Genomic DNA, 26,098 nt, shown 5'->3' with positions numbered 1-26,098 from the left:
AGAGAGAGTCATCACCCTGCTTACCTGGTCTACAGCCTATATGACTCAGATAATCCCAGTTAATACCCTCAGATGGCCCGTTGCTAACTCCATGGTGTCCTTGTGAAGCCCTGTGTACTCCAAGGTATACGGCAGCTCTGGGCTAGGCAGCGAGAGCCACAGAGCAATGGCTTAGCTAGAGGCACAGGGATCTCTGCAAAGGTAAAGGCAGGTGGGGCTGCTTCCAGAATGGACCCTAGAGAACCCACTTCCCCAGACAGAACATTGTGAAAGCTATCAAAATAAACTTTATTCTATTTTATTTTAAGAAATTATCTGAAGGTTTGCAACAGTCCAAGGAGTTTTCTGTTTCGGAAAAGCAGCTGAGTGTCAGTAGGAAGAGCAAGCTTGGTGTCCTGGTCCCTTGCCTTAATCCTGTCCCTCTTTACCCAGCTTCACAATCCCACAGGTGGTGGCTGGGAAGGCTACCGCCCTGAAGTCCTTGGAGGGGGAATGCCTCTGGATCTCCTCACAAGTCCCACTGCCTGGGAGTTGGCACTATTTGACCTGTGCACTTCAGCTTACGGGAAAGCTCTTTTCTCTGGGGTTCTTCTTATTGGACGAAATCAGAGCTCACTCTGTGAGAACGGGACATCTGTGGGAAGCCATAGCTGGGGTTGTTTGGCAGATGGCATTGCCAGTTGGGGGTCTACAAGAGAATGACGAAAAATCTTAAAGGGAAAAACTGGGGAATGAGTTGTCCACTGGTGGCTTTGAAAAGTCCCAACGTCGTTCCTATATGCCCAGGTAGGGCCTGAAAAGTCCCGAGGCTCTTATCTCTGGATGACATCAAAGCTCTGCACAGCCCATATAAGAGAAAAAATATTTTCAAGTCAAATATCTGAAAAGGGAGTAGTAGCTAGAGCATGCAAAGCCAATAACCCCATGTTAAAATAGACGAAAGACTTAAATAGGCCTTCTCCAAAAAGGATGCATAATTGACTGACAAGCTTATGAAAGATGCTTGACATCATTAGCCATTAGGAGATGGAAATCAAAACCACTCTTAGATATCACTTCACCTCAGTAAGATGACTGTAATTTTGTAAAAAGACAGAGAATAATAAGTGTTGGCAAGAATGTGTAGAAGTTGGAACTCTTGTGCATTGCTGATAGAAATGCAAAATGCTGCAGTCACTTTGGATCTACATTTTAGAAGTTCCTAAGAAAGTTTAAAATAGAGTTCAAATTAGCATATGACTCAACAATTCAGCAACTAGTCTGTATCCAAAAGAATTGGAAACATATGGGTGTCCACACCACTTACTCATACACAAATGTTCATAGCAACAATGTTGACAATAGTCAAAGAAGTAGAAACAACCCAAATCTGTATACTGATGAAGAGAGAAATAAAAACTACTGAATTACATATTTTAAAAGCATGAGCTTTGTGGCATGTGACTTACCGGTCAATAAAGCTGTTCTTAAAGAATCAAGTAATGGCATGAGCATCAGGATTCTGAACCATGTTATTTGGGGACATAAGATGAGAGAAACAGGAAATTATTTCAATATGCAATTCCTGTGTTTTTAGGAGCATGAGGTTGTGGTTTTTGAGGAGTCAGGCATACCAGAGTGGTTGAGAGAAAAATGGAAATTGTCCACCATTTTCTTAAGCCCGTGAGGAGAAAGACAGGGTTACTGTCAAGAAAAGCAGGCAGGGTGGATAGATCTGGAAGCCGTGTGCAGACATGAGGCTGAGTCGCCTTGGCTGATGGGTTGTCTGGGGAGCGAGTGCAGAGTTGCCCACCGATGGTCCCTTGCTGCCTCTGGAGAAGTGCGTTCTTTGTCCAGGAAATTTGAATTTCTAACCACATAGACCCTGTATATATATATTTTAATGGAATGTCTGGAAATTCCTCGGAAGCCATAAGTTCCTGCATACCCCCAATTCAATCTTTAAAAACTTTACAAATTGCTTTCATCCCACTCACTGGACATTTGAGGGCGCAGACACTTTTTCCGTGCCAGATTTCCCTTGCTGTGTCAGAGAGCCACTTTCTGGATGCACCGCTTCATGTGATCATGAAATCACACCCTCCTGCAGCCTGCAAGGCCGCTCACTCTGCACCAGAGCGTATCAGTCTAGCAAGTTTGCATCACGCGGCTGCTTAGGAATGAAGTGGAGCCACTGACAATAATGTAGGGACAAAATACCTTAGAAGGCCTGCCTTAAAGCGGTTTAAAGAAACTATTTGCCATATTCTACCAAAATAAAAGTAAAACACTTAACCCTCTTAGTGTTTGTGTCAAAGGGAGTGAGCTAGTGCCATGGGGGCCTTGTTAGTAGTGCTATCCTAAGGAAGCCGCCATAATCATCACTGGTTTCAGCCAAACGAGGAGTACGTTTATTTTGTTAAAATGCCTTTTTAAGTATGATACCCCCATGCCTCACTGTTGCTCTGTGTGTTCTTCCTCGACTGGTCTGTCACGACTGTGTACCAGATACAAAAGCCTCCAGCACGGTCTTTGCTCAAAGGCTGGTCACATGCTAACTGGGAGATGACAGGTCATTAAGTGCTTGTGTGGACCAGATTTGGAAATCCGTATAGCCTCTAAATGTCTTTTGCTGTAAAAAAATATAGAGATCAGTTTTAAAAACCAGTGGTTGTCAAGGATAATGGGAGGGAGGGAAGAATGGGAGAAGCACAGAGACGTTCAAGGGCGGCAGACCCGCTCTGTGCGCTGCTGTGTCAGGGGATCCGTGACACTGTGCGTTGGTGCAGACCCACAGAAGTACGCACCCAGGGTGAACCCGAGGTAAATGGTGGTCTCAGGTCACAAGGATGCGCCCAGGCTGGTGCGTCAGCTGGAACACTGAACCTACTACTCTGGGGCAGGGAGGCTGTGCCTTGTGTGGGAAGCAGCTCTGGGAAAATCTCCCTACCTTCCTCTCATTTTGCTGTGAACCTAAACTGCTTACAAAATATAGTATATGAAAATAAATCAATATCATCCTTACCAAAAATATCAGGCAAGAACTATTTTGTATTCTTTCAAGAATTTTAAGGTTTTTGTTTAAAAAAAAATAATACTATTATTCAGAAGCAATGGTGTTTAATAAAATATCTTGTCTCTATTTTAAAGAAAAAATCAGAAGGGCTGGGGATGCAGCTCTGGTAGAACACTTGCCTAGCACGAGTAAGGCCCTGGACTCCATCCCCAGCACCACAAAGAAAAAGGGGAAAAAAAGAAGATTTCAGAAAAGTATTCTGTGAACCAGGTATGAGTAGTAACTGTTTTGAGTAAACTGGAACAACTCAATATCTTCATCTCCTTTAAAGGGGAGTAAATAAGCAAGATGATTTTACATATTCAAAGAAATGTGTTATTAAGCCTGGAAAGGGCCTCTGTCTCTCAGGGAGGGGAGACAGGGAAGGTGACCAGCCAGAGAGCACTGGCAAGCTCCGAGGAGACCAGAGGCCCGGTTACCCACCCGGCACACCACACGCTCAGTGACGCTTGGGGTGCACCTCCCCTACGTGACTGGCACCTTGGAACTTGGGAGGGAAGAGGTGTTAATCAAATGACCACAGAGATATATAAATGCAAACATGACAGATGCAGCCAAGGAAAAGCCTAGGACCTGTGTCACAGGGATGTCATCTGCTGTGGTTACACAAGCTTCAGGTGCAAAACGATGACTTTCTAAAACTGATTTTAAAAAGAATGCCAAGGGCCATTTTAGTGAGCTGACCGAGATTCTTTTCAAGAACTTTGAACCTCAACAAACACATGCAAGATTATGATTGTCATCGTAAATATTTCATGCTTCCATTAAGACATTGAGTAAGCGTGGTTGTGGACAAGATGTGCATACTTTCTACGTCTTTCTATCACAAAAGGAAGGCAGCAGAACTCGGGAACCCGGCATGCTGCAGAAATGGGCTTCGAAGCCCGGATGATGGTCAGTGTTTGCAGAAAGCAGATGCTGGGAAATGGCGAAGCTGGGGTCTTTCTCTCTTCACTTCCTTCTCTCTGCCTCTTGTCCTTCACCGCTGGTCTTCAGCCGCCAGCCTGCCTCCCTTGACAGGGTGGTCAGTGTCAGGACCTTTCTCTTGCAGCATCTTTCCCTCAGAGTCTTCTCAAACCTTCAGCTCTCCATGGTCAAAATGCTTCCCCAGTCTTTGCCTTTGGGCCTGGCCGCTGTCCCAGAGCACAGTGTCCTGGACAAGCACCTCAGACTCGTCCTGGCTCTGAGCAAACTCAGCTTGGAAGTCCCAGCCTGGTCCCTCCTCTTCTGCTTCCCCTAGTAGCCTCACACTCTTGACCGCCTCAGATGAGCCTGCAGACACCTTCTCTGCCTTTCTCTAGACCAGGGTCTTCCAACCTGAGTGTGTTTAGATCCCCTAGATTGCGCTCAGTCAGCTGGGCGTGGCCTAAGACCTAGTATGTCTAAGAAGTTCCTAGATGATGCCGATTGCTACTGCAACCACCACGCGCTGTTCATTGCCTCCCACCTGCCCATCACGTGAGGTTGCACTGATGCCCAAGGACCCCCTTTCCCTATTGTCTTATACCCCGATGTCCCAGTCAGGGTCCCTGGTGCCTTGCCCACTCCAACCCGACCATCCAGTACCTGCACCCAGGTGCTGCTTCTAAAGCACTGCGACACTGACTTCCTCCTCCCTCCACTTTCTTAAAGGCCTCCGCCTTCTTGGAGAACACAATCAAGACTCCCGTGAGGCCCCTTATGTAACCCCAGACTCCTGCCATCATCTCTTCCTTCCACCCAGCAGTGACTGTGCTTCAACCAGACTGACGTTCCTTTTATCAAAGACTCCATTTCATTTCTACCTATTTTTTTTTCAATATTACCCTGTAAGATAAAATTTTTATTTTTATATTGGGATAGATTTTAAAACTTTTTTAAATTTTTTTATTGTAAACAAATGGGGCACAACTTGTTTCTCTGTTTGTACATGAAGTAGAGGCATACCATTTGTGTAATCATACATTTACATAGGGTAATGGTGTTTGATTCATTCTGTTATTTTTCGTTTCCTCCCCCACCCCTCCCACCCCTCTTTTCCCTCTATACAGTCCCTCCTTTCTCCATTCTTGCCTCCCTCCTGCCCCCCATTATGTATCATCATCCGCTTATCAGTAAGATCATTCCTCATTTGGTTTTTTGAGACTGACTTATCTCACTTAGCATGATATTCTCCAATTTCATCCATTTGCCTGCAAATGCGATAATTTTATTATTCTTTAAGGCTGAATAATATTCCATTGTATATATATATATATACCACAGTTTCTTTATCCATTCATCAATTGAAGGACATCTGGGTTGGTTCCACAATCTGGCTATTGTGAATTGAGCAGCTATGAACATTGTTGTGGCTGTATCTCTGTAGTATGCTGATTTTAAGTCCTTTGGGTATAGGCCAAGGAGTGGGATAGCTGGGCCAAATGGTGGTTCCACTCCAAGTTTTCTAAGGAATCTCCACACTGCTTTCCAGAGTGGCTGCACTAATTTACAACCCCACCAGCAATGTATGAGTGCACCTTTATCCCTACATCCTGGCCAACACATATTGTTGCTTTTATTCTTGATAATCGCCATTCTAATTGGGGTGAGATGGAATCTTAGGGTAGTTTTGATTTGCATTTCTCTTATTACTAGAGATGTCGAACATTTTTTCATATGTTTGTTGGTTGCTTGTACATCTTCTTCTGTGAAGTGTCTGTTCATTTCCTTAGCCCATTTGTTGATTGGGCTATTTGTATTCTTGGTGTAGAGTTTTTTGGGTTCTTTATAGATTCTGGATGGTGTAGCACATCAGGGAACATAGAACTGGCACCTAATCCCAAGTCTTCCGCAGCCTGAGTGAGTGATGGTGGAGCCAGGCATCTCTTCACGGGGCCTCGGAGTCTTCATCTTCATGACACCTGGTGATGGTAACACCTGGGCCCTCTCTGTCGCCGTTATCAGGGTCCCATGAAGATTGAGGAGAATGTGCAGTTGACATACAGTAGCTACTGCCCAGTGGTCCCAGACGTTTACATCCATATTCAATGATAGTGTCTCCACAATGCCACTCAGGGCTGTGGCCTGATCCTATGGAAAAGTTTCTCTGGTCAAAGTTAAAACATACAATCCAAAACCCAGACTCATCAGCCATCCATTTGAGAAGGCTCTTCTCAAATCAGCAAATCTGAGCACATCTTTCCAACGGTAATTGAGTGGGTAAGTGTTTGTGTGGCTTGGAGAGTCACATGTCGTTCATTTTATTCTTAGTTAAGTCTAGGTGACGGCCTCTGGCAGGACCCAGGCTCTCTCGTCAGAGTCTCAAAGAAGCCAAGACGTACACTCACCATGTCAAAAGAAGGGTCGTCAGCATTTTCTCATGTCCGCTTACGTGAAGGGCTGAACTGGCAAAATAAAATTGCATTCTCTCACTTCTTAAATTTAATTTTCCCTTTAGGGAAAAAAAAAAAAAAAAGACTTTAAAGTAATTTTCCTTTATTTTTAAAGGCTTACCTCCAATTCCTGCAGCTTCCAGGACGGGCTTTGCCGAGTTCTCCATGAGGGAGCGCATGAGGGAGAAGCTGCAGGCCGCACGGGTGAGGAATTGCATGGGTGGCCTCCTCCCCGCCCAGTGCTGCTTTCCAGGTGTGTCCCACTTGCTTTGGGTGCAACCACGCGGAATCCAGCACCGTTCAATTTATTTTTCAGATTCTAAATGTTAACGTAGGGTTTTTCATCGGCACGGATGAAAATTATGCGTGACAATTAATGTCATTCTTCCAATTGAGGCATCACGTGTGCTTTCCGCTGTTGCTTCCAGAGGGACGGTGACTGAGGATTTCATTCCTCATGACACGTAGCAGTAATTTTTGACTTTTTAGTCCAAGGCAGAAAGTGCGTTGCTGCAGGAAATCCCCACCCCGCGACCCAGGCGCCTGCGAAGTCCCAAGGAGAGAGAACTGGAGACTGGATTTGGCACAGAGGTGAGAAGTGGACCATCTTGCTTTCACACGTATCTTCTCTATTCTCTGGATCTGCGTCCACTTCTGTGAAATAGGGATCATACCAGGACCTAATTCTGGGTATCGTTTTGTGGATTTGGTAAGTTAACACACGTTCACAGAGTTTTCAAGAGTTCCTGGCCCACGTTCTACCCTCCCTCTGTAAGTCTGAGTCGTCATTAGCAGCTATGGTCAGACTGAAAGGGGGAGCCAGTTGGGAAACCTTGGTCAGTAATCCGGTTCACCAACACGAGCCGCTGCTTGATCTCTTTTGAATGCAAACCTCCCAGAACACGTAAGCATCACGGAAATTATCCTGAACAACCTGGCCTCCACTAGTTAGGACCAAAAATTCTCCACCTGTGATCCGGGTCCCCTGTCCAGGCAACCGAGGATCTGATCCTTTAACACAGTCTACCTTGCCAGCCAGAACCTTGGGAGACGCCCGCCTGTCATGGATCCGACAGGCTCAGAACATGGTGAGCCACGACTGGCTCCATAACAGCCTGCCCTTGAGGAGCTCAGTGGGGGTGACCGGCACATCAGCAGCCACTGGAGGTATAGGGTGGTCAGTCCTCCGATGGATGCCCCTAGGAGCCCAGCGAAATGGGGTGGGGGGCAGCATTGAACCTATTTATAATCAGACCTCACTGAAACTTTTCTTTATAAACCATTGGGAAACGACCTTCTGTGTCATGGATAATTTACTGATCTATAGAATGAAGTAACACTTTTCATTTTAGGGTTTATTGAGCATAAAATTTTGTATTTTTTTGTCAGTCTTGACCTTCAAGGATATTCGAAGTTTATAAGTGTTTCATTTCTTTGGAATGATGAGATGCACCAGTGGTCAGAAGAGAAGTTTGGGGAGGGTTTACCCTTAATTTAGTTCGTCCTTAGCTTCTTGACTCCCAGGTTCATCCATCTATCGTTTTTTTTCTATTCCTATAGCCTGATAAAGAGGTACAAAGCATTCAACAAAAAGATGACGTCCAAAGTTATTCAAGAGCCAAGTTCCGTGCTTCTGTGCAAAAAATCAAGTCTCAACCTCAGGTAAGAAATCCTGTCTGTTGAAACCATGCTCATTTGTTTATTTGTGCTTGAAAAAGTATCCGGTAAGAGTTGGCCATCTGCCTACCTGATTCCTGCAGCCGTGGAGCATGTAAGAAAAAGAATGGGAAGTGATTCCTACTTCCAGAAGTCCTAGCATCTAGCTGGAGAGATTAGAAACTGCCTCATTTGAGGAAGGGGGGGTGCATGGAAGGCAGGAAATACTGGTGATGAGACAAGTTGTTCGGTCTGCATCACCTTCCTTTATGGAGAAGAGAAGAGGGGACTAACAAAAAAAAACCAAAACCAAAAAAGGTCATTTTTTTTTTTTTAAGTTAACAAATCCTGTATTTCTCATAACTAAGCAAAATTGCCTCAGCATTGGCCTGTAGAACAATGAATCCAATTTTTGGTATGTTAATCATCTTTTCTAAAGCTTTTACTGCTGTAAATAATATATTTATGTGCTTACCGGAATATAAATAATTGCTGGTTTTTTAAAAGTAACTAATTAGAGTTCCTTACTTAAAAAGGTTTCCAACTGCCTGTTGCACTCGTTAAAATTCCTTGCTAGTCATCTAGTACTTTCCACAGAGACAACAGTCAGGAGGCCTAAATGTGCTCAAGAGCATTAGTGTCAAGCTGGCAGCCGGCTGATTGTGTGGCACTCTTTCGGTTCAAAGCCTCTGACGCTGCTTGTCCTCCCGCTTCTCCTTAGGCGCCCCCAGGTTTCCCTTCTGCAGAAGAGGCCTACAACTTCTTTACTTTCAACTTTGATCCTGAACCAGAGGAATCAGAGGAAAAGCCAAAAGGAAAAGCTAGAGGTGGGACGAGTCAAGAGGAGGAGGAAGGCAAGGAAGAAGAACCACCTGTCCAAGGAGCAAGCAAGATGGTATTGACCGGGAGATGGCAACGCGGAGGGGGCCCTGCCAGGAAGGCCGAGGCCCGGGAGGCCCAGTGGGGAAGAAAGCAGCCTGCCAGTGCCGTGGGGAAGAGCTCAGCTGTGGCCCAGTAAAGCTGTAGGGTTACGGGTTGGTGAGTGGAGTCAGCCTCGCGTGACTCCCTGCAGCGCTTGGTGGCACCCCTCGGTCTGAGCAGTAAGGGCCTTCATTAAACCTGTCCATCTTTCTCTTGTAGGAAAAAAGCGAAGTAACATGGTGTACTGATTTTTCTTGCTAGTCTCCTCAGTGATTAGAAGGCAGACTCTGTTAAAGGCAGAGCAGCCACACTTTCTCTCCCCACAACCTGCCAGTGAGCAGCTTTCTGCATCCAACTCCAGCACCACGCTAGAGCCCAGAGTCCATAACTGCGGGTGGTATTTGTCAGATAAAAAGAAAACACACCACTTTAAAATGGACCAGGGCTTCTGTTTTTCTTTTTTAGTTGATACCCATAAGAATCGTGTATATTAATGGGGCCCCACTGGGCCAAGGTCTTAACTAAGGCTTTCTCCGTAGAAGACACACAGATGACCAATAGGTAGCAAGATGTTAGATGTCACTAAGCATCAGGAAAACGCAAACTAACACCATCTTGGGTTGCCACCACGCACCCATCAGAATGGCTGTTACTAAAAATAATAGGAAAGAGTGTGGGTGGGCTGTGGAGGCTGGACGCTTGGACCCTGCAGCCGCCTGGGGAAGGGAAGAGCTGCTGTGAGCAGTGTGTGACTCTTTCAGTTCAAACACAGTCACCACACGACCCGTGAGTTCTACTCTGAGGATATAACCCTGATTTTTTTTTTCTTTTTCCTCATTTTTTATTTATGCATTATAGTTGCACAGACTGGTGGGACTTGTTACATATCTGCACATGCACACAATATGATTTGACCAATGTCACCCCCCAGCACAGTCCCCTCCCTTCCCCTTCCCTCCCCTTTCTTGTCCCTTCACCCCTTTCCTCTATTGATCTCCATTTGATTTTTAGATCGACGCTACCTTTCTTTTTATTTTTTTTAACTTTTTTAAATTTTTATTTTTACAGACTGCATTTTGATTCATGGTACACAAATGGGGTACAACTTTTCTTTTCTATGGCTGCACACAATGTACATTCGTACCATTCGTGTGATCATACATATACATAGGGTAATACTGTCCAGCTCAGTCTACTATCTTTCCTCCCCTCACCCCCTCCCACCCCATATACCCCGAGATTTTGCAAACAGGAACTTGAGTCGATATTTGGACGCCAGGGTTCATAGCAGCATTGTTCACAATAGCCAAAGGGAGGAAGCAGCCAAGTGCTCACTGACTGATAAATGGGTGAGCAAACTGTGGTGCATAAGTGCACCAGAAAGCCTTTCAGTATCCAAAAGGAAAGAGATTCTGACACCTGCCACCACATAGATGTCGCTTACAGACTTACGCTAAATGAAATAAGACACTTACTAACTGACAAATATTGTGTGATTCACTTCCATGCGATACCTAGGGAAATCAAAATCATATGCACAGAATCTATCATGGTGCTTTCCAGAGCCCCGGGGAAGGAAGGAATGGGAGCTATTGTTTAATGAGTATAGAGTCTCAGATTTCTGGAAATGGGCGGTGGGATTGGTAGCACAGCAATATGAATCTGCTCAGAGCTGTTGAGCTGCACACTTAAAAACGTTGAAATGGTAAATTTATGTCACATATATTTTGCCACATTAAAAAAGGAAAATGGAAAACAATTGAACATTCCAAAATCTGCATGGTTGGCTTATTCCTGGGCTTCGCCCATCATCTCTCCCTCAAAACATGCTTCCCTGAAGTGTGTTTTCTTAGCCAGGTCTCTGAAAGCTTGGGAACATCTCAGTTTATTCCATAGTATTCGTCTCACAAGTCAATACTCGGGTCGCTCTGGCTCAGGATCTCTCATTAGACTGCAGCCAAGACAGTCGAGGCTGCAGACATCTGGAGGTGGGCTGGGCCTGGAGGGTTTGCCTGCAAGGTGGCCATCCATCCCTCCTTGGGGACCTCCGCATAACATTGAGTTCTCATGACCCAAAAGTTGGCTTCCCCCAGAGCAAGTGATCCGAGAGAGAGACTCACAGGAAGCCACAGTGCCTTTGGGGACCCAGTCTCAGAAGTTCTATGCCACCACCTCCTCCACACTCCAGCAGCAAGTTCTCAAGGACAGTCACTCTTTTTCTTTTTTTGCATTTATTTTATTTTTTTATTGCTTGTTCTACTTAGTTACACATGATAGCAGAAAGCATTTTGATTCATTGTACACAAATGAGGTACAACTTTTCATTTTCTCTGGATGTACACGATGTAGAGTCACACTATTCGTGTAATCTTACATGTACCTAGGGCAATGATGTCTGTCTCATTCCACCATCTTTCCCTCCCCCTGCTTCCTCCCCTCCCCTCATTTCCCTGTACACACATTCCTCCATTCTTTACTTAATGCTCCCCCGCCCCATTATGTATCAGCATCCACCTATCAGAGAAAACATTCAGCCTTTGGTTTTTTGGGGTTGGCTTATTTCACTTATCATGATATTCTTCAGCTCCATCCATTTACCTGCAAATGCCATAATTTTATTCTTCTTTATGGCTGAGTAATATTCCATTGTGTATATAGTCCACATTCTTTATCCATTCATCTGTTGAAGGGCATCTAGGTTGGTTCCACAATCTAGCTATTGTGAATTGAGCTGCTATAAACATTGATGTGGCTATGTCATTGTAGTATGCTGATTTTAAGTCCTTTGGGCATAGACTGAGAGGACAGTCATTCTTGAAGGGAAATTTAGGCTCCACCTTTGGAATGTTGCAGCATCAGTTTGAGGGATCCTCTGAGATCACACCTATCACCTCCAAAGCTTACTGGCCCCTTTTCTTAGATTTTTCACTGTGTGCTTCTATACCACCCTTTTAAATCCTACACCCGCTGGGACCCTATCCCTGTGGTCCCAACTCTCGTCTGCCCAGACACTTTCTAAGCATTTTCATACTCAGAGTAGATTTAGGTCCTCTGGACAGTTGGAGATGATCCAGAGGCCTCCATGCTGGCTTCCCTTGTCTGTCTGCCCTGCTCCCCAAAGCAGGTAGGCCAAGAGCTTGACAAACCACACACTGCTACTGGGGACTCTCCTTTTTACTTCTTTGATATTTTTGTCATTCTCTTTCTTCAAGTTATGTCGAAAGCAGGGTTTCCATAAATATTTAGCTTTCTTTTCTTATTGTTTTGTGTATCTGGAGAAGAAATATTAGGAGACCAGTAGCCAGGCTACCACCCCTGTCTTCAGCTCGCTGGAAGACTCCACAGGGTTTAAAAGACAGTGCTCAAACACGGGTGCCAGGTTTGAATTTTTAAAATAAGAGGAGAAATAGGAGAAAGATGAAAAAGGACAAAATTTTGGGAAATAAACAAAATCAGCGTATTTCAGTCTCTGGGCTTAGAAATTGTGCATGCATGATTTTCTCTTGTCCTCACCAAGTCCTGAGATGTAAGCTTTGTTAATATCCCCACTTTACAGCTGATAAAACTGAGGATCAGAAGGTAAATAAGTTCCCTCCAGTCCTCCAGGCAGCAGCAGGAGATGTTGGGCTTCAAAGCCAGGCCATCCAAGCTCAGCCTGTGGCCCAGCCCTTGGAAGGCTGAACACCACATGACTTCTGTGGCCAAGTTCTTTGCATAAACATCAACAGATGAGTGCCTTTAAGGGAGGTGGGCATGGTCAGGATTTCGATTGCTTTCTGATTTCGACATCTCCCAGGTCTATAGGATAGTGAAAAAGAATCAAGGAAAACCCACTTGTTACATATGAAAGGTCAATAATTTTGTACTTTCATGAAAAGCAAGAAAAGGTAAAGAAAGTTTGTTGCAAGACCTGTTAATTTCGATGAGCTCAGTATCAATAATTATTCTCCTAAGTAAACTAAGAATCTTGGCCTGATTTTTTCTTGTTATTTTTTAACATCTTGCAGGATGAGGAAGAACTGTTGAGTGGAAAGGATGCTGAGGACTTCCTATTGGGCTTAGATCACGTGGCCGATGATTTTGTGGCCATCAGACCTGCAGATTATGAAAGCGTCCATGTTTGGCTGCAGAAGGAAAAAGAAATCCTCTTCATACCCAGTAGACTGACAGGTACTTCCTCTTTCATCTTTCCCGCTCAGCATGGGTATCTTCACTTCCTTCAGATGAAATATGGCTGATATATAAGGATGGCCCAGGCGCAGAATCATTCTTATTTCTAATCTGAATTAAAATCAAGAAAATAATCATGAGACAAAAATACAGACCATGGGGAAAAACCCATTTAAAAAATACTCACTCGGAGAACAGCAAAAGAAACCACAGGGGACCGTGTGGGGCTCTTCATCAGGTCAGTGGCCAGTTCTAGGGGCCCTGAGATTCGGGCTGGTGAGGTTCCTCGCCCTCGGGCTACGGCAGGGTCTTGTGGGAGCATCTGATGAACCTGCATTGCCACTCCAGGCTGCCTTTGTGACCTGGGTCTTTTTGCTCTTTTCCTGTAAGAGTGCCAGGGTCCTCCTGCTTACCAACCTAGTAGTCCACACATGAGATGACAGAACATCTGAGTCCCATTATAGAGCCCCCTGTATTAAGAGATGACTTTGGCCTTTATTCTGATTGGGCACATTGAAGCAATAACATGAGTGAAGCGTCTAGTATTGTGACTCACACAGAAGATCTTCAAAAATCTAACTCCTGTCCCTGCTGCTTTGCTATTGTCGAGAGCAGTAGCTTCCAAAGGAGAGTTTGCTCACCCCTGGGCTACAGGAGGAGCATACCCAGACTGCTGCTTATGTTTATTTATAACTTCATCCTTTCTTGGATTAATCTTGGAGGCACAGCAGTGCATGTGTGACAATAAAGAAACAGACATATATTTGGTGAAGAGTTAAAAATATTTTAGTGAAAATTTTGGAGACCGCTAGGTTCGTGATGAGGTGGTATCTGGCATGTGAATGCCAGGGTTCTGGAAGATTCTGCTTCCTCAGCATGCCCAGTCTTTAGTGCAGTCATGCATTGGGGAACAATGGGGACTCGTTCTGAGAAACACCCCTGGGTGGGTTTGTCACTGCATGCACATCACAGGGTGCTCTTACGCAAACCTGCTGGCCCACAGCACACCTAGGCTCTGCCATGGCCTGTGGCTTCCAGGCCAGAATGCACACCAAGTGTTACTGTACTGAGTACTGTAGCAAGTGACACCTGATGGTAGGGACCACACCACTGGGCGATGGACATTTATCAGTTCTGTTTTGACCTATGGGTCACCATCATGCACGCAGCGTGCCATGGATGGGATCGTCCTTGGGGGAGGTAGGCTGTAAACACTCTGTCCTTGTTGGATCCGCTCTCCTGCCCCACTGCCGATTCCTTCCTTCCCAACCTGCAGGGGCCACTGCCAAGGCATCTCCTGAGAAAAACTTCTCTTGTATCTCCAGTCGCCTCCAGTGATCCCCTCCCCTCCCTAAGTCACTGTCACCTCTGCATTTTCTGCATCTCACATCACTCTCTGGCACGATCCTTCATTTCTCGTTGCTGCACGTGGCTCCCCTTGGAACTCCAGAGGGCTCCAAGGGTGGCAAGTGAGCTATGCCGCAGCCCTCAAAGAAGCGTCTGCATTTACAGAGCATCCCTCACACTCTCTCCATGCAATTCTCCCAGAACCCAGTGAAGCAAAAACTAATATCCATTGTACAGAAGGAAGAGCGTGAAGAAATGCCTGGCATGAATCCGCTCAGTGGAAGGGCACCAGAGCTACAGCATGTGCCTCGGCCTCTGAGGGAACATTTCAAGCTGATTCTTCTCTTAGGCCACACTGGGGCGTCAGGTCCTGAATTCTTCTAGGTCTTATCCCTTACATACATGATTCTGAAACATGATATGGCAAATGAACACATTCATCTCTTCATTGGTATGTTGCTGGAAATTAATATGGTAAATCTGCAGTTTCCAAGAACATGAATGAAATCTCTGGGGGTTGTCTTAATTCACCAAACATGGTTTGCAATGTCGAGGCTGGCACTAACGTTTGTCTATTTGTGGACCATCTAGTGCCAACCTATAAAAAGCTTCCTGAGAATGTGCAGCCCAGATTCCTGGAAGACGAAGGCCTTTACATCGGGGCGAGACCGGAGGTGGCGCCCACCAACCAGAACATCATGGAGAACAGGCTGCTGGTGCAGGAGCCTGTGAGTGGGGCCTGCTCCCCGCGGACCCGGTGTTCTGGACACCACTGCGTCCCCTCCTGTCCTTTTGGGTTTCTCTGCAGAAAGTGGTTCCTTCATTTTGGATTTTTTTTTAAACTTGTCTTACTTACATTTCATGATCCTCAAACAACACAGCCGCTCAGCTGCTAAGACCCAGCGTCTGCCAGCTGAGTCTGAACTTTCTGCTAAATCAGACACTGGCAACCTTCCCCCATTCACAGAATTTTTTAAGGGTCCATAGATAGAATGTTCTTCTCACTTTCAAGTTTTTCTCCTATAGTTGTTTCTTCCTTAAATCTTTAATGAACAGAACATAAAATTTCCCTGAAGCAGTCATTTAAACTTTCTCTTAAACTTTCTTGGGGCGGGGTAGTCAGGGAACTGCAGGGGGTATTAGAGAAAGCTCAATTTCCAGGGGAAACAAACCTTCGAAGTTCTGCTGGGGTAGGACAAAGGACATGAAATACAGATGTCAACACAGAATTTTCTTACAAATGTTTGTTTTGGAAACCATTTTCTATCCAAAGAGAAACAATTTTGGTCCCTCTGTGTGCTCGGCCGCAGGAAAGGAGATGGTTCGGAGATGACGGCAGAATCCTGGCACTGCCAAGCCCCCTCAGGCCGTTTCCCTCCAGGCTGCCGTCCACTCGGGAGCCGAGCACCAAGGCAGAGCTGGAAACCTTGTACACAAAGGTACGCTCCTCCCTCTCCCCTTCCGGTCTGCATTAAGATGAAACGGAAGGCTCTGCTTATTGGGGAGCTTGGGGTGCTGATTGTAAATTCTGCTTTGATTTTAAAAAAAAAAAATAATTCCTAAAGAGCATGAAAAGCAACAGGTAAACACCTAGTCCCTTCTGGTCCCTTCTGGTCCCTTCTGGTCCCCTCATATACATGGAATGAGTTTCCTAGCCAGGTGGCCCCGTCAGCATCTTTATTTGCATATCCAGAGAGGCCACCCTCATTTTCACTTTTCCCCTTTTGATCCTCTCTTTTCTCTTCGGTTGCCACACATACTCTGCAGGATAATTTCCCACTTGTTATCTCTTTATGATCTAACTGGAGATTTGCTACTCCTGCAAATCCTTTTTATTATATTATAATAGGCTCTGTATCAACCTGCCCACCTTAAGTCCTCCCTGCACCACTTATTGGATGAACTTCATCCTCAAGCTCTCTGTGCCTCAATTTCTTCATCTATGAAATGGACACAGTAATAATGTCTACCTCGTAGGACGACCGTGCAGATTGAATGAGATAATACATATGTATTGGTCTGTTGCTATAACAAAATACTTGCAGTTTAGCCTTTTATTAAAAAAGAGAGAGAGAGGTTTATTAGCTCACAGTTCTGGGGCAGGGCATCAGTATCTGCTTGGCTCTGGTGAGGGCTTAACAATAGATGGATCACAGTGGCAGGAGCAGAAGTAGTAAGCCGGAGAGAGCGAGCGCCCAGAACAGCTGAACTTGCTTCATAACCATGCATCCTCCTGAGAACTAATACACTCCAGGAGGCCAGTGTTAATCTAGGGCGGTGCCACACCACCTAACCACCTGCCACCAAGCCCCACCTCTTAAAGCTTCCTCCACCTTAACACTACCACCCTGGGGAACAAGCCTCCTGAATCTTTGGAGGGCAGACAAACCATTTCCAAGCCATGGCAGCATCTCAGTACCTACAACAGAGCTTAGTAAGTACTGGCTGTTATAAATGGGCTTGTCCCCACTCCTAGTTAATGTTTCTCTTGCTTTGCTGGGACCCCCCTCCCTCAGAAATGCTTGTGAAGTTGAATTTGAAATATTTCAATACTGACAAAACAGAATGAGGGGGTATAAAGGTCATTCTGTAAATTGGAGCTGAAAAGACACAGGCTGGGCTCAGAACATCTGAGCAGAGGCATGTTGTTGCTCTGTTGTGTGGCTCTGGGCAGGTCCCTTTGCCTCCCTGGACCTGTCTCTTTAATTAAAAAGTAAGAATAATCGTGATCTTCTCTGCCTCATTGGGTCAGCGTAGGTATTGAGATGATGTATGTGTATGCCCCTTTTTAAAATTGTAAGTTTCTGTAAAATATTGTTATCAGAGACAAGTATTAATGAGTGGCTACTTTGTACAGAAATATGATCCTGGGAGCGGATTTGCAAAACAAGCACAACCTGAGCTCAGCCCTTGCGGGATTCATCATCTATTGGTTACATGACAAAGATACATGATATAATTAGTGATCCAGACAGTATGAACTTACACATGTATCAAATAATCCCTCAGTCCATCTTTTCATTTGTCCATCCATTTCAGCGTGAAACGCTGATATAGTGAAGCTCTAAATTGAGAGTTAAAATTAGAAAACAGGAGAATAATTAATATGGAGAGTAGGGCAGGAGGGAGCCCGATTCATCTTGTCTGTCTCCTTTGGAAGTTCTAAACTCATTTGGAAATGCTCTGCAGTCAGGGATCAGGTTATTGGTTACACTGAGAGTAAGGCTGGCTGGTAGAACACCCCTTGGGTCCAAGACCAGTCGGCTGCCCAGTCCACCTCCCGTGAATGACGTTCCCCATCTAGACGCAGGCTGGGCCACTAGAACTGCTCTCGTGAGCTTCCACATGGAATGCCAAAGAAACTATGCCAGTCTCCCGGATGCAGGATACCGCCAGAGATCTCAGCTTAACCTTGCTCAGCCCAAAACCTGGATCCAGGCTCTTGGGCTCCAGCCAATCATCTGTCAGAGCCATTCTTCCTTCCCCTTCCCCTTTGGGAAGCTGCCAGTTGGGAATGAGAGACTGAGTGGAAAAGGACAGTATTTACTTCCAGGACTTACAAAAAAATTGACAGACATAATGTTACTAGTTACAGTCAATTAGCACATACATTACTTCACAGTAATTTTTCCTGGTAACTTATAACATCTACCCTCTGCATTTTTTTTAAGAATCGTCATCATTAACTCATCACCATGCTGTATATAATTGATCTCTTTAAATTTATTTCTCCTATATCACTGTAATCATGCATCCTCTGACCAACACCTTCCTGTCCTGTCCCCCTCTAAGCACCACATCACTGTTCATAGGAGCCACGTTAAAGCAACAACCTCACTGTCCATCAGTGGATGAATGGACAAAGAAAATGTGGTATATGTGCGCAGTGGATGTGTTACTCAGTTTTCCATTACTGTAACAAAATACTTGAGATAAGCAACTTTAAAAGAGAATGAAGTTTGTCTCACAGTTTTGGAGGTTTCAGTTCATTGTCAATTGATCCTGTGCTTTAGAACCTGTGATGAGATAGTACATGTGGTAGAGGAAACTACTCACCTCCTGGCCGCCAGGAAGCAAAAAAAAAGAAAGGGTCTCAATATCCCCTTTGAGGGCACACCTTCACAGACCTTTTTTCCTTCCCGTAGGCCCCGCCTCCTAAAGGTTCCACCACTTCCCAGCCATGGGCTGGTGAATCAAGCCTTTAACATGTAACAATGAGGGCACGTTCAGTGGAATACTATTCAGCAGTAAAAAAGAATAAAATCTTCCCATTTGCCACAGCATGGTTGAACCTGGGAGACATTTTCTAAATGAAATAAGCTAGTCACAGAAAGTCATCAGTGGGATCTCAAATAGTCTCTCCCTCCCATCGTTTTTGAGAGGGTAGATCTTCCTGTTCTATCCTATGGGTAGAAATGGGGAAGTAGAGAAAGGAAATCATTTCACTGAAAGGGGCTTATCATACTGCCGCACAGAGCAAAAGGCGATAGAGGAAGGTAAATCCCAAGGGCTGGCGTCTTTCCAGGGCATTGCTTAGAGGAACGGGTGGGGGCGTTGAGGCAGTGTGGAGGTCTTAAAGTGTAAGACAGAGGCGCAGCGGTTTCGGTTAAATTTTTAAAATTTTTTTCCTAACAAGTTACCTGTTAAGTTTATCGTTGACTAGTCTATCCCAGTCTTCTTTATATGATTATGCAACCTTTTAGGTATTCAAACCACAACCCTTTCATTTCAGAATTAATAGTTTTGCAATTCATTTATTTACTTACTTTAACCATTTCCTCCATTTATTCAGGTCTGATGCCAAAGCCTGTTTTTCCATTGCTCTCTGCAGTGTTTCCCCTTTAATTTTTTTTTAAATGATGTGTCCTGTATTTTCAGTCTCATGTCAAACAGACCTTCTACCTAGGAGTTTTTGACATGATGCAGAAGCAGAGAAAAAGATGGGCAGGTAGAGACCATTTGTTTCATGGACGATTCGTCCATTTTTTTCTCCCACCCCCTCTGTCTGAGGGTGACTCTCAGGGGCAGGTGTGAATGCTAGCAGTTGGCAGGGTGCCCAGCACTGAGCTCAATGCAAATGAAAACCGAATACCTATTAAGTGATTATCCTAAGTGTATTTAGAAGAAATGCCTTCTTTTCTACTCCTCTTGTCTCAGTTGTCTCTTCTACCAAATAGTAGCGTTTTTTAGGACCTGGCTTAGTTCTATTATCCAAATAATAAAAAACCAAGTCAGATGCTGGATCAGGAGTCAGTGATTCCTTTGGCCCTGGTGCACTTACGTCTCAGCGCTCACAGGTCTGCTGCTAACCCAACAGGATCGACAGAAACTGTCCCTCAGTTAAAGTCAAGTCCACTTCTGTTTTGGTTAGGTGCACTAGACCATCAATTTGAATGATGGATGGTATGTCCTTCCAGAAGGTAATTTAGGAGTTTTATTTAGAAGGAAGTTGTTATGGTCGCACATGGGTGGCACACACCTATCATTCCAGCTATATGGGAAGCTGAGGCAGGGGATCTCAAATTCAAGTCCAGCCTCAGCAATTTCATAAGACCCCATATTAAGAGTTCAATCCCCATGACCTTGGGGGGAAAGAGTGTTTATTCATCCCTGCTATCGTGAACATTTTCTTTAATGACAAAAAACATAGTTTTTAAAAATGAAATACTCTGCTATTCCTAAATTGAGAAGAGACCATTAAACATAGAGAAATTCGAACAGAGGTTAGATATCATAGAGAAAAAAGTTAAGTTTCAAATGAGAAAGAATGCAATTATCATATTTTAAGAAGGAACCAATCCAAAAATAAAAATGACAAATGGAGCCAGGCACAGTGGTGCATGCCTGTAATCCCAGCAGCTCGGAAGGCTGAGACAGGAGGATCACAAGTTCAAAGCCACCCTCTGCAAATTAGCGAGACCTGAAGCAACTCAGTGAGACCCTGTCTCTAAATAAAAAATACGAAAAGGCCTGGGGATGTGGCTCAGTGGTTTAAATACCTCTGTGTTCAATCCACAGTACCAAAATACTACTACTATTAAATAATAATAATTAATAATAATAAAGCCAGAGGGGACATTGCAGGTAGAACATACTATAAAATGCAGTTTGGATAATTACGACTGTGAAATAGGCTGGAGTGGTTGAAAAACAGCCCTCCAAGCCCCTCCCTTCCCGCCTCCCTTCCATCTGTAACCAACATCTGTGGTGCTCTCAGGGTGCTCAGCTGGGGATCGTGTGGCCTCAGGGAGACTCTGCCACGTGGGAGGCAGATGGAATCAGATGTCAAAGGTGCCGCTCCTTCTGGGGTGGGGGGACCGGGTCAGGATTCCAGCCTCCTCCACAGCTGCCCTTGATAAAATTAGCGCTTCCCGCTCTGCTCTTCTTCCCAACTTTTCGCCCAAGCAGGGGTCACCCACTGTGTCGTTAGTCAGGGCTCTGTAGGTTACAGGTGACAGAAACCCAGTGCAAACTAGCTTAGGCCAAGAAGGAACTTGGTGGCCTAGAAAACCAGGAAGCATCTGCGGATAAACCACAAAACTGAAGGAGGAGCTTTAGGAACCAGGACCTCAGGCTGGGACCAGGGACCAGGGTTTTTTCCTTCTTTTCTTTTCTTCTCTTTTCTTTTCTCCTCCTCCTCTTCTTCTTCTTCTCCTCCTTCTTCTTCCTCCTCCTCCTCCTCCTCCTCCTCCTCCTCCTCTTCCCCTCCCCCTTCCTTTTCCTCCTCCTGCTCTTTTTCTCTTCTCTCTGATTCTCCTTGAATGTGGGTGGGCCTCATTCTCTCCTAGTATAAGCAGGCTACTCCTCTACAACCCTAGATGGCCTTGCTTAATGACTCCAGATGAAAAGGATCATATTTTTCCCACATTTCATTTTCAATACCAAGGACAGTTGTAAGTGGATTGTGTACCCACCCAACATAAAGGTCAAAGAGACATGGTGTGTCCCTAGGAGAAAGAAATGAGAAAGTTCCCCAGGGAGACCCAGAATAGTTTCAGAATCTACTATGAGACACAGACTAAACTTAAATTTCATTGCTACTATTTTCCTAGGATAAGGGTAGGAACCCATTTTAATACCGCCGATGATGATTATCTTTCTGTTTAGATTCTTTTATCCATCGATATGATCTTGGAACATTCTGAGGATATCGACAGATACCCATCACATTACCTCGTAGCTTTGGTTTTCAGTTTTCAATTGAAGACTGAAGAATGAAGTCAGTTTTACAATGACATACACTCTATCAATACCATCTGTCCTTGGGAGAGGTAGTTGCTACTGTTTTCAGGATAGTTCTAAGTATATAAGAGAAGAAAACAGACACAACAACAGGAACTGGGAGTCTTTCTCCCTAACAGGGATAGTGTTGGGGTGTTTAGATCAGTTTAGCTCCATGGCTACTGAGAGTCCTGGAAGCCTATTACACTTAATTGAGCTGAGCTTAAGGCCAAGAACATCAGCAGTGATTGGAATATGAGTTAATGCAGATTTGAGGAAGGAGATTCAAGGCACAGGTGACGCTGGTAGCATTCCAATTAAATAGAAGCCGTCTCCCAATGCTGCTTACTCATATCAAGAAGAGTGCAGGAAGAAACCTGAGAGCCAAACCCTAGCGATCTCACAACTCTGCAACTCCAGGGAAGAGGGCTAGGCTAGAACCAGCAGGCGCAGAGCCACCTGAGAAGAATTTTCCATCCCATCTGCCAATTGACAAATTGACGTGCAGTTGTACATCTCTTTGTGAGGTCGCAATTCTCAATTAATCCAGGTCATCTGGGTGGTCATCAGACATGTAGTGGCCACAGGCAGGTTAGAAACTTCTGGCACCAACACAGGTTATAATTGAATACTCGTACCTGAATGAAAGAGAAGAAAGGGGCCTCCATTGGTGTTGTCTCAAGTGCAAGGGCACTGACGACCAGAGCTCACCTCTGAAAGGCCACATGGGCTGGCCTAATATGTGAAAGAGCGGTGGAGATGCCTGAGGGAAAGTGTCACTACAGTCTTCAGGACAGTCCTCCATGTGTAGCAAAGGTGGACGTGTGCCACAAGGAGACAAGGAGCTAGGTCTTTCTCTCCAACAGGAAGAGAACTGGAGTCTTTTGAGCAGTCCAGTCCGATGGCACCAGGGGTCCTGGAAGCTCTTCCTCCTTGGATGGGCTGAGCTGAAGGCAGAGACCACCAGCAATTATTGGAATGTGGGCTTAGGCCAATTTGGGAAGCAGATTTGGGAAACAGAGTATATTCTGGAAGTGCAAAGATAATCCATTCCTGATCAAGCCTACCATGTTTGTGAACACATCAGTTTTTTATAAGGACACTTTTTAAAATAGTTATAAAATGTCTCATCAATAAACATCAGAGTCAGTGTTATTTTATAGAAGAAAATGATTTCTCATTAATATAAATGTAGGGCACACTGTATCAGAATCCTATAAGAAATCCTAAATATATATTAATAGCCTACAAATCTAGAAGCAAGTTTGAAATTAAAATGAAATTCAAATGCTCTTTCCTGTCATTACCAGCACAAAAGAGGAAGCAACACAACATAGCCCAGAGTAGACTGGAAAACAGACTCATATGGATCTACTTTACCATAAATGCAGATATTGGCAACCGTTTTGAGAACTAATAGTAACTGAAAATCAGATGACACTATAAAACAAATGGGCATACATTTCTACAATATTGCACATAATGTACACACATGGGTCTCCCCTTTTCTGTTCTGCTGATAGGAAATAATGTCTTATAATTGTAGGACTCAAATGCTGGAATCCCTTCTGGGTTCCCACGCCTCTTTTGCACATCTGTTCAAATACCAGGGCTTTCTTCCCTTCTAAACTAATTGCTATTTGAAAAGGAAACCCTAACTACCTTGCAAGCACCCATTAATCTTGAATTAATAAAATCACATCTGGGAGGGGCTTTATGTGAGGCCTAGTGATCCACAATATGCTACTTGAATCCTTTTCCTCAGCATCCCATTTCTGTGAAGATATAGAGGCCGGAAAACACATTGCATGAGGTCCCAGAGCACTGTATCCACGGCTAGAACGCACGACTTCTGGCCCAAATTCAGCATCGTGACATGATAACATCCAGAATGATTAAATGAAGAGATGATAGATCCTCTTACCCACAGTCTAAAGGACTGAAGCGTCAGTTCCAACTAGATATTTAAAATTTCTATTTAACTTTACAACTTGTAAATAAAGCGTTTACCCACATAATCTTCTATTATCGTTTTTCAGACAATACAAATAGCTTCCAAAACTCATGTCTGCAAAAGGGAAGAATTGAGTGATTTGTCTCAAACCGCCACATCCCGACTATAGGCAGTGTCTGTAGCCAGGAGAAAAATTAAACACACAAAATCAAAGAGGTCTCCAATCCACCTTTAAGTTTCCTGCCTCAACCACCAGCAGTGATTGATGTAGGGCATTTTAAGATTTTATGGAAGGAAAACAAAGATTTACCTGTTGCATTATACAGCAAATAATCCAAGAAATTCTCCCTGGGAATTGCCATTCCTGTTTTTGGCACCCTGGGCTTGCCAGTTCCCTACCTCTATTCCTCTATTATTTTAAATACTGACTCATCCCTCCCCAGGAAAACTGGGTGCCAGCATGAACGGCTTGAGAAAGTGTTAGTCTCTTGCTGCTCTCTACAAAACAAAAACTTCTCCACATGTTTTAGAATTTTAATTACGTGGGAGTATATCTATGATCCAAATAATGATCAGTTTGGACTAGAATCTATGCTTCTCACATTAAAAGAATTTCAAGGTCACTAGCTACAAAATCCCAGAATTCAAGTAACAGGATTAGAGTTGACTGGAGAATAATGAAGTCTGAAAGACGTAGGAAAGCAAGAAGGAAGTGGTTTCTTTTCTCAGTCCTGGTCTTCTGTTTTCCTTTTCAAGTATTCCAAAAGGAGTAGGACGCTAAATAGGCCACTAGCACATTCCCCCTGACTGGACAGGGCAGGAGGAACTTTGCACCCGACTGCTTCCATTGGAAGATGAGAACAGCACTAACCAGTATGAGCTTTAACAGTGTCCCACCCACTCCCTGTTCTCTCTGGCAGGCGGTGAAATATGTGCACAGCAGTAAGCACATGATTGGATCTGGAGACCCTCCTGGAAGTTTCCAACTGGACATTGACATCTCAGGGTTAATTTTCACTCATCACCCCTGTTTTAGCCGAGAGCATGTTTTGGGATCCAAGCTGGCCCAGTTATATGACCAGTATCTTGCAAGACAGCAGAGAAACAAGGCAAAATTTCTTACGGATAAGGTACATTTGATCTCCTTGCTTATTGTTGATGGGGCAGTTTTTTCTGATGGGCCCAAATGATTAAATAACAACAAAACCTTTCTCTGTCTGGGACATTTGACACATTGCTCTACCTAGAGGCAAAAGGATGGGTATAGATGTTGTATTTTTAGCAAGTACAGACTCACTGGTACACACTCACCTTCAAATAGTATGGCAAGAATGATATCAGGTGGAAGACATGTGGCTATCACTTGCCAAAATTATCTCTGTTCCTGAGACCACTGTGACTCAAAAATCTGTCTTTAGAGACATTCTCATTTTTATATGTAGTTGACATAGTATTGTACCTAAACAAGCCAGCTGCTTCAACTGATGCTCAATGGAATGGCTACCCTTGGCCATTTGTTTCCAATGTAACACTATCACATGGGAATTTTATGGGTAATTTTGACTACAGGCAATTTTAGTCTCATGCTCTGATTTTAAATTTTACTGCCCAAATAAGAGATTAATCTATAATACCTCCTGTTATGGGTCTATAATTTTATGATTTCTTCATATCACAAGAACATCATTGTGTGTCCAGGATGCAGAAAGATCCACTGTCAGCTTTGAAGGTAAACTGGTTTCTCAGACACTCACATAAAAGTAGTGTTTCTCAAGAGCAGCTTATTTATTTGAGCCATAGAACAAGGATGAACAAACACTATTTCTTATTCTTGCAGATTTTTAAGAACAGATGGAATAGTTCTCTGTGAGAGTTCATTTTGGTGAAAGTCTGGAGACAGCTGGGTGCGTGAACATCTGTTCACCAATGCTCATACTACTTTGTCCAGGAGAGCTGGGTGGGTCCAGTCACACTGTGTATAGGATTAGGGATAGAGTTTCTAATGCAAAACCTGTATCTTTTTAAGCTCCAAGCTCTAAGAAATGCTGTTCAGACCAGTCTTAATCCAGAAACACCTCAGCAGTCTCTTGATACAAACCAAAAAACCATCAATGAATATAAGTCTGAAATTCGGTGAGTAAAGTTTATAATTGCAATTATTGCTTTTTTTTTCTTGTTAGATATGCACTTATTTAATGTTTTTCTGAATACTTTTCCTCAATGTACTGAATACATATAAAATTTTGCCAAATGAAATAATGAGATGCATCCATCATAGTAACACAAAATTGGAAGTACAATAATAAGAAGGAAGATGTAGAGAAATGGTAACTCATTCTCTGCAAATATAAGCAAAAATTCCTACAACAACCACTTTGGTGAGTAGTGCAATCATAGATTAGTAAAAAGTTTTGGAGGTGC

General features: G+C 44.1%; 1 protein-coding gene across 3 annotated transcripts in view; it reads left to right on the top strand.

Annotated features, from left to right (window-relative positions):
• The window catches only part of CC2D2A (coiled-coil and C2 domain containing 2A), a 102,319-nt gene that overhangs the window by 21,492 nt on the left and 54,729 nt on the right, over positions 1 to 26,098 (top strand). For all 3 annotated transcript variants that reach the window (XR_013766310.1, XM_079154520.1, XM_079154519.1), the window contains 9 exons: positions 6,524 to 6,612; positions 6,898 to 6,999; positions 7,969 to 8,070; positions 8,786 to 8,959; positions 12,993 to 13,155; positions 15,094 to 15,230; positions 15,813 to 15,941; positions 24,598 to 24,807; positions 25,704 to 25,810. Coding sequence is in view for 2 of the 3 variants with exons in the window: in XM_079154520.1 (XP_079010646.1) it covers positions 6,524 to 6,612; positions 6,898 to 6,999; positions 7,969 to 8,070; positions 8,786 to 8,959; positions 12,993 to 13,155; positions 15,094 to 15,230; positions 15,813 to 15,941; positions 24,598 to 24,807; positions 25,704 to 25,810 (1,213 nt within the window). In the remaining variant the exon portion in view is untranslated. The remainder of the gene's footprint in view (positions 1 to 6,523; positions 6,613 to 6,897; positions 7,000 to 7,968; positions 8,071 to 8,785; positions 8,960 to 12,992; positions 13,156 to 15,093; positions 15,231 to 15,812; positions 15,942 to 24,597; positions 24,808 to 25,703; positions 25,811 to 26,098) is intronic.

Source organism: Sciurus vulgaris, assembly GCF_902686455.1.
Source record: "Sciurus vulgaris genome assembly, chromosome: 9".
Classification (NCBI taxonomy): domain Eukaryota; kingdom Metazoa; phylum Chordata; class Mammalia; order Rodentia; family Sciuridae; genus Sciurus; species Sciurus vulgaris.
This window is presented reverse-complemented; position numbering and strand designations above follow the sequence as displayed.